An 8912-nucleotide genomic window follows, 5' to 3' on the forward strand; every position below is an offset into this window, starting at 1 on the left:
CTCTCCCCTACATCTGGCATTCTGACTTAACCCATTCCTAAAATCAGGAGGTTGCGCATACACATCATCGCTTGTACCCCATAATGGATTTTTCCTCCAGAAACCCATCCAATCCCCTTTTAAAGGCGTCTAGGCTAGACGCCAGCACCACATCCTGTGGCAAGGAGTTCCACAGACCGACCACGCGCTGAGTAAAGAAATATTTTCTTTTGTCTGTCCTAACCCGCCCAACACTCAATTTTAGTGGATGTCCCCTGGTTCTGGTATTATGTGAGAGTGTAAAGAGCATCTCCCTATCCACTCTGTCCATCCCCTGCATAATTTTGTATGTCTCAATCATGTCCCCCCTCAAGCGTCTCTTTTCTAGGCTGAAGAGGCCCAAACGCCGTAGCCTTTCCTCATAAGGAAGGTGCCCCAGCCCCGTAATCATCTTAGTCGCTCTCTTTTGCACCTTTTCCATTTCCACTATGTCTTTTTTGAGATGCGGCGACCAGAACTGGACACAATACTCCAGGTGTGGCCTTACCATCGATTTGTACAATGGCATTATAATACTAACCGTTTTGTTCTCAATACCCTTCCTAATGATCCCAAGCATAGAATTGGCCTTCTTCACTGCCGCCGCACATTGGGTCGACACTTTCATCGACCTGTCCACCACCACCCCAAGATCTCTCTCCTGATCTGTCACAGACAGCTCAGAACCCATCAGCCTATATCTAAAGTTTTGATTTTTTGCCCCAATGTGCATGACTTTACACTTACTGACATTGAAGCACATCTGCCATTTTGCTGCCCAGTCTGCCAGTCTGGAGAGATCCTTCTGGAGCTCCTCACAATCACTTCTGGTCTTTACCGCTCAGAAAAGTTTGGTGTCGTCTGCAAACTTAGCCACTTCACTGCTCAACCCTGTCTCCAGGTCATTTATGAAGAGGTTGAAAAGCACCGGTCCCAGGACAGATCCTTGGGGCACACCGCTTTTCACCTCTCTCCATTGTGAAAATTGCCCATTGACACCCACTCTCTGCTTCCTGGCCTCCAACCAGTTCTCAATCCAGGAGAGGACCTGTCCTCTAATTCCCTGACTGTGGAGTTTTTTCAGTAGCCTTTGGTGAGGGACCGTGTCAAACGCCTTCTGAAAGTCCAGATATATAATGTCCACGGGTTCTCCCGCATCCACATGCCTGTTGACCTTTTCAAAGAATTCTATAAGGTTTGTGAGGCAAGACTTACCCTTACAGAAGCCATGCTGACTCTCCCTCAGCAAGGCCTGTTCGTCTATGTGTTTTGAGATCCTATCTTTGATGAGGCATTCCACCATCTTACCCGGTATGGATGTTAGGCTGACCGGCCTATAGTTTCCCGGGTCCCCCCTCTTTCCCTTTTTAAAAATAGGCGTGACATTTGCTATCCTCCAATCTTCTGGCACCGTGGCCGTTTTGAGGGACAAGTTGCATACCTTAGTCAAGAGATCTGCAACTTCATTCTTCAATTCCTTAATAACCCTTGGGTGGATGCCATCAGGGCCCGGTGACTTATTGATCTTTAATTTATCAATGAGGTCTGAAACATCTTCTCTTTTAACCTCTATCTGACTTAACTCCTCAGTCAGGAGGGGCCGTTCGGGCAGCGGTATCTGCCCGAGGTCTTCTGCCGTGAAGACAGATGCAAAGAACTCATTTAATTTCTCTGCCATCTCTAAGTCTCCTTTTATCTCCCCTTTCCCTCCCTCACCATCCAGAGGGCCAACCGCTTCTCTGGCGGGTTTCCTGCTTCTAACATATTTGAAGAAGCTTTTATTATTCCCCTTAATGTTGCTGGCCATGCGTTCCTCATAGTCTCGCTTGGCCTCCCCTATCACCTTCTTACATTTCTTTTGCCACAGTTTATGTTCCTTTTTATTCTCTTCATTAGGGCAAGACTTCCATTTACGGAAGGAAGCTTCCTTGCCCTTCACAGCCTCTCTAACTTGGCTGGTTAGCCATGCGGGCACCCTCCTGGATTTAGTGGAACCCTTCTTTCTTTGCGGTATACACCTCTGCTGGGCCTCTATTACTGTTGTTTTAAGCAGCCTCCATGCTCTCTGGAGAGATTGGACTCTTTTTACCCTCCCTTTCAACCTCCTTCTAACCAGCCTCCTCATTTGAGGGAAGTCCGCCCGTCGGAAGTCAAGGGTTTTTGTTAGAGATTTACCTGGTATTCTTCCCCCAACGTGCATGTCAAAACAGATCGCAGCATGATCACTGTTCCCCAATGGCTCAGTAACGTTTACATCTCTAACCAGGTCCTGCGTACCGCACAAAATTAAATCCAGAGTCACCTGTCCTCTGGTGGGCTCCGTGACTAGCTTATCTAAGCCACAGTCATTTAGCACGTCAAGAAATCCGGTTTCCTTATCGTGACCAGAACACAAATTGACCCAGTCAATATGAGGATAATTGAAGTCCCCCATGATTACAACCCTGTCCTTCCTTGTCACCTCTCTGATCTGTTTCCTCATTTCAAGGTCCCCATCAGATTTCAGTAGTTGGTTTTTTAGTAGTAGTAGATTTCATTGATGGTTCAGTAGGCCACTGTGTGATGCTGGAATTAAAACTTTCCGCAACTCCCCCACTACCTCCAACTGCTTTTTAAACTCTTCTGAAGGTAAATGAACAGTTCGTTGTTTTGGCTTGGCTTGAATTCAACAGGACAGGTAACCTGCAGCAAAAACAATGGCATGACAAAGGAAGCATTCTTCATACTCTTGAACACTTCCTTTACACAACTGTGTATCTGTTTTTATTACTCATACTGTGTTTTCAGAGTGATGCTCCATTTGTTCAATATGAACTGTGGGGCAAATTGCGTGACGTCATTTGGACAAAGAGCATTTTTCACAAATGTGGCTTTAAGGTCACTAGAAAGGCTTGAAGATGATTGAAGTTAACACCAGAAATTGGCTAACTTGGAAGTGCAAATGGGGGAGAGGCATTTGTAACATGAAGGAGTTATGTGCATATGGCTAGCGTGTGATTCACATTTATAGTAAACTCAGGCAGTTCTTGCTATCAATCAGTTCTTGTGTGTGACAACACTTGAGTTATTTAGTTGCTTGTAATACTTTCACATAACAGCTTCTGACCTGTTATAGCTTTGAGTATTGCGTGACATGGTAGCATTTCAGACATAACTATTTGACTGTTAATGTTTTCAATGAACTTCATAAAATTTCCTTAATATTTTTTTCCATTTTGCAGCAAACTTGAAGTTGTTATTCATTATGTACAAATACTGTACCCCAAACTGCATAAACACTGGAACGTGTTCTGGATTGTAGCAGCCATTGTCGTCATTTTTGCAGTAGTGCTGGGAATCTCCAGTTTATACAACTACTTTTTCTCCTGTACTGAGTTATCGGATGGGCCACATGTGAAAGCAACCTGTTCTGCTGTCCAGCAATACTCCTGGTGGAGTTCAGGATTGCAACATGACCAACGCACAGAATAATGAAAGCGTGAATGGTGGGCAGGTGCGGGAGAACCATTTAATGATACACCAGTACACACCCATTTTAAAAGTGGAGTGCACAAAGCAAAACAATGCGTTGTCACTTTCAGGGTGGTTAAATGTGTTCAGTAACCCACCGTTTAGTTTATTCTGTGCCATCAGACTTATGAATGCAGTGTGATATTTTTTAACTAGCCAGATACACCAGCCAATAAATGCTCCTGTCTCCTTTATGCTTATTGTTATCTGATTGATGTGCCTGACTATCAGTACAATCACATGAGAAAAGACAGTGTTTGACAAAAAATCTGGGGCATTGTCACTTGGCGGTTCATAGGTGAAACATGAACTCCAGTACTTCTGAAGAAAGCTGTCCACAGACTTCCTGCTATATAAGTCAATAACATTTATTAAGCCCTTAGTTACAGTAGCTTAGATGCTTGTATTGGATTTCACCATTGTAAGGATTGAACAAAGTTAAACTGAAATCTGCTAAAGATATCTTCTCACTAGAGCCAGTTTTACACTTACCAAAGAAGACCCATTCCATGAGTGCAAGCATGAATGCTTACCACCCCCACCAATACATACAGTGTAACATGTAATGCAGAGTGTGTGCATGTACATATTTGCTGGCTTTCTCTTCATCTTTCTGTGAGGGAAATATTGTGAAAAATTATATGTGCATCCAGCCTGTGTCACTTTGTTCATTGTAAATATGGTGGAGGCATGTAAGCATTCACATGCAGCTCATGATGAGCCTGTTTTTGCCCAGCAAATCTCTGAAACCAGAAATAAACCCATCTGGGGGAAAAACGGGTACAGTAGATATCCATCATACTCTTCTATCTCAGAACTTAGTAAAAGCAAGTTTGGAAACAGATTACCAGGATAATGTCTAGTTTCATCCTAACATTGTATCTGTAAACCTGAGTAGCATAATTCTTTCATGTTCTCCACATAAGTTTTTTTTTGCATATTATTGAATCTGAATAGTTAGCACTAAAAGAAGCCCCTGGGCAAGTTGAAAGGAGGTGTTTTCTGCTGTGTATTTTCTGCTTCTCTGAATAAGGTTAGAATGACTGCTTCCTGGCAGGTCTAATAAGGTTAGAATGACTTTATTCTAATATTCTAATAAGGTTAGAATGACTGCTTCCTGGCAGGTGATGACAGATGTCTTAATCAAATTCAAATTACACTCAAACTCAAATTACAATGAATTATTGAATAAATTCAAATTACAAAGAACAAAGCCTAAGCCCACACATTTCCAAACAAGCCCTATGGCAATTGATGCTTGCCATAGGGACTGCTTGAAAGGACTACTGAGAGTTCTGATGAGTCTTCTGAGTTTATTTCAGCAAAAGGGATGCAAACATCACAAGGTGGTGTTCTTCCCATCCATGATTGTACTGTTTGCCTTTTGCAAAATTCTATCTAATATTCATTGATGTACAGAAGGAATTGAATTCCTCCTATGATGGAATTTGAAGCACTAAAGAAAAGGCTTATCTTATGGAGGGCTTTATACAACATGTACCTTAAAATGGTCAGCTGGTTAAGAAATATCACTAGCAAAACTTTAGACCTGGATGCCTTGTACTTAAAGTGTGATAGCCACTTCGATTTAGCTAGGGAAGTGGTTCCCAAACTTTTTAGCACTGGGACCCACTTTTTAAAATGACATTCTGTCAGGACCCGCCTAGTTTTACAAGACTAAAAAAAAGCTTCACTTTACCAGCCACTCAAGCCTCTGCTTTTATCCTTTTTACTGTAGTGGGGGAACCACCTTCTAGAACATTTGTTGAGCTCCACATTTATCAGATCAGGACCATTCTGGTGGCTTGCGTTCCCCTTTGCTGGCCTTCGATAAGAGCGGAAGCACAGTTGTCTACTTGTGAGTGCATATACTTCTTCCATAAGGCTCCATACATTTTCCTTGTCTGCTATCAGCTTTCAGTTTTGTGTCCCACCAAAAATCAGGTCGATACCCATGGGTGGGTCCTGACCCACAGTTTGGGAATAACTTAACTAGGGTATTTCCAGCTTCCTATGACTGGGCATGAGTTCCAAACTCCATCTGACATACACACATGATAGAAACTCATTCTTTTAGTGCATGTATGGATGAGTAGTAGCCTCTCCTTTTTCCACTGAAAAGGATAAATAGAAAGCTACCAATAAGCTGCTGTCAGATTTAAGTTGACAGCAGGGCATGGAGAAACTGCTTCTTCAGCATAATTAGGAGACTCAAGGAAATTGATGTATGTGCTTTTAATGATGAGTCAAGTAGCTGTGTAATATGGAACTCTCCTCAAGGAGAGTTGTCAATGCTGTGTTAACGAGCTTGGATACCTGGAAGTCAATGGCCAACACTGATGTCAAACAGTATTTTCACCATTTAGCTATATTTCTAGAAATCTTTGGAAGAATAAAATAGTATGATAAAGCAAGTTCAATAGGGTTAATGAGAACGTGTGTCAAATTGTTCTGAAACTGGAAGAGATGAATAAAAAGGGTAAACAATTTCTGCTGGCAGTTAGACTAGCAGTGCAATCCTGTGCATTCCTATTCAGACAGAAGTCCCACAGTGTTCAAAAGAGCTTAGTCTCAGGAAAATGTGCATAGGATCACAGCCTAGATAACCCAACCAATAAGGAACACTACCATGCAGTTTCATCATGGTTCACATATTTTGTACATGAATGAAGAGGCACACCTACTACAACATATTAACTTGGTATTTAGGAAATTAGGAAAAACCGTACAGTTGCACAAACTCAAAGCAGAAAGCCATAGGATGCTGAAATCTTTAGAACTCTGGTTCTTCCTAGTCAGTGGAAGGTTGTACATGGGATGATCAGCTACTGTAATGAAATAAAACACTGAGATTTATTGTTCTTGTTCAACTATGGGCAGACCATGCTGTTGTTCTTCATAGCTGGCAGGTCCATGTGTAGTGCTCTTGAACCTTAACCATAGTTGCGGGAGCAGGCCATAGTGTTATGCACTTCCTCTCTGGGGTGAATTTTTCCTAGCTGTTCTTCTCTGGCCTTAACCATTGTTAATGTTATATCAACAGTGGCATTAACTATGGTTAATGCTAACTAGTGTTTGCTGTTTAACCAAGCTTTTAACATGGGCTTCCTACCCTGGTTACATCTTCTCTAAAAGCAAAACCTTGATAAGTGTAAGATAAGTGCCAATTGGAGTTCAAGCTGACTTGAACATTAATGTGGTCGATGTGAGTCAGAGGAATTCATGTCCATGGAGGGAGGGAGCATGCAAACTGCAAGCCAATTCTAATTCCCTAACTGCAGATAAAGGATCCGGTGTTATGTTTGCAGCAGCTCTGTTTGATAATGCTGACTACAGTTGAAAAGCAACATCCTTGTGTGAATTTGCTGCCCTAAATAGTTCCATTGATCAGAATTACTTAACTCATTTTTGCCTGGCCCACTCATATACACAATTGGTCCCTGTTGCGTATCTGCAACTTTGGGCAGAAATGGCTAAATGTATGCAGATTTGACACCTTGAACTATCCACTATCTGGAGAAGCAGTTTACAGGTTTACTAGTTCTTAGGAAAAGGTATATATCTGCAAAGATGTCAATATTTTCCCTTTCTCATTAATAAGATTTTAAACCAATCATTAAAGGGCTAAGGGAAGTAACAGCTCCTCAGCAGTTATTGGCCAAGATGCTTTTAAAAACCTGCTGTTTAACAAATCAGTGACCATATTTTCTGTGGCAAGATATTGGGCTGCACTATCTGCTTTTAGTGTGCCTTTACAGTATCTGCAAGAAAAAATGCATATTCCTTTCAATTCACAGGACTTTTATGGCTACAGAGAGTAGGCCAGTCAGTCATTTTACAGTATTCATGCAAAAATAATTTTTGGTTTTTGTTCTTTATGGGGGTTTTTTTTTGAAGTGCAATATTTATTTATGTGGCTTTAACAAGACACATTTGTTTCTTGTGCACAGCACTGATTTGTTTTTAAGTAGGAAGAACTCAAAGGGGCACTATCTTTTGCATATACTATTTAAATTGTAAGATTGTAAGACTTTGCACAGGTGTCCTAGTATTGTACTGTATAGCATCACATACTTGAGTTTTGGAAATAAACATTTTGTTTTAGAGTCCTCCCTGTTGGTCATTTGTGACTTTTATTTATGCTGTACAATGGATACAACAGGAATCCATCAGCGATTAGACAAAATGGGTGACTATTTTTGTTGAAATAACAGTGCAAGCCTAACATCCTTTTCAGTTGGTGCAGCACCTGCTGCGCCAACCAAGAGTGTCACAAACATGCCATAAGGCGCATGTGTGATGACTTGAGGGTCAGCAGCACCAGCAGGGAGACCTGCGCCATCCCACTGGTGCTGCATCTTGACCCCAGGGCCACTGGCACAAGCAAGTAAGGTGCCAAGTATCTCAGGGGCATGGAGAGGAGGCATTTCTGGGTGGGTGTGAACAGGGATGGATCCGGCCCATGAGGAGGTGGGATTGGAAGTGGACTCCTCCACTGTATCCTAACCCCCTTCCCAGCCATCCTGGCTTTACATAGGGCTTCAAGGATTTGTGCCAGATAAATAACCAGTGCGAATCTGAGAAATTCCATAGGGCAGACTGGGAATTGACATGGGGTAAGAGGAGAAATAGCCCCTTACCCTAAGGAGACCTCCAGCTGCCTTCTAACGTGCATTGGATGCAGCGCAGGACAAACGGCCTGGCTGTGCAGATGCAGGTTAGGTGTGAGCTGCCTAGCACTAAAATTCATATTATATCTTTCCTTTATTCCACCCAGAACCTGTTTTCTGTAATATGGGGGGGCGCTAATTATGAATTCACAAAGTTTCTGTTCTGCCTTTAAACGCACTTGATTTTGTACAATTTTTAGAGCTGCACCAAAAGTTTGTCCACAAATATATTTGGGACAAGAGCTTTGGAGACAGTCAAAGTGTTCCTTTCCCCTGCTCAGGACTGGGCTGTACTGCAGAGCATGTTGCAACAGTGGAAGGCACTTGCGCTGTTGCAAAATGGTCACCGACAACACATATAGTAATGGTTCTCACACATTTAGCACCAGGATCCACTTTTTAGAATGAGAATCTGTCAGGACCCACTGGAAATGATGGCATGACCGGAAGTGATATCATCAAGCAGGAAAATTTTAACAATCTTAGGCTGCAATCCTACCCAGGAATAAGTCCCATTTACTATCATTGTTAAAAGTGGATGACACCAAACTTTTCTGAGTGGTGAAGACAAGAAGAGATTGTGAAGAGTTCCAGAAAGATCTCTCCAAACTGGAAGACTGGGCAGCAAAATGACAGATACGTTTCATTGTAAGTAAATGTAAAGTCATGCACATTGGGGGGAAAAAAATCAAAACTTCACAATCAGAGGCGAAG

At 42.2% G+C, this 8912-nt stretch overlaps 1 protein-coding gene across 2 annotated transcripts in view; it reads left to right on the top strand.

The window, feature by feature from the left end:
- Positions 1–7586, top strand: part of IRAG1 (inositol 1,4,5-triphosphate receptor associated 1) — a 91288-nt gene extending 83702 nt beyond the window's left edge. For both annotated transcript variants that reach the window (XM_066639631.1, XM_066639624.1), the window contains one exon: positions 3240–7586. In XM_066639631.1, the coding sequence (XP_066495728.1) occupies positions 3240–3489 (250 nt within the window). In that variant the 3' untranslated portion in view covers positions 3490–7586. The remainder of the gene's footprint in view (positions 1–3239) is intronic.
- The last annotated feature ends 1326 nt before the right edge of the window (positions 7587–8912 follow it).

The sequence above is a fragment of the Tiliqua scincoides genome, chromosome 1 (assembly GCF_035046505.1).
Source record: "Tiliqua scincoides isolate rTilSci1 chromosome 1, rTilSci1.hap2, whole genome shotgun sequence".
Classification (NCBI taxonomy): domain Eukaryota; kingdom Metazoa; phylum Chordata; class Lepidosauria; order Squamata; family Scincidae; genus Tiliqua; species Tiliqua scincoides.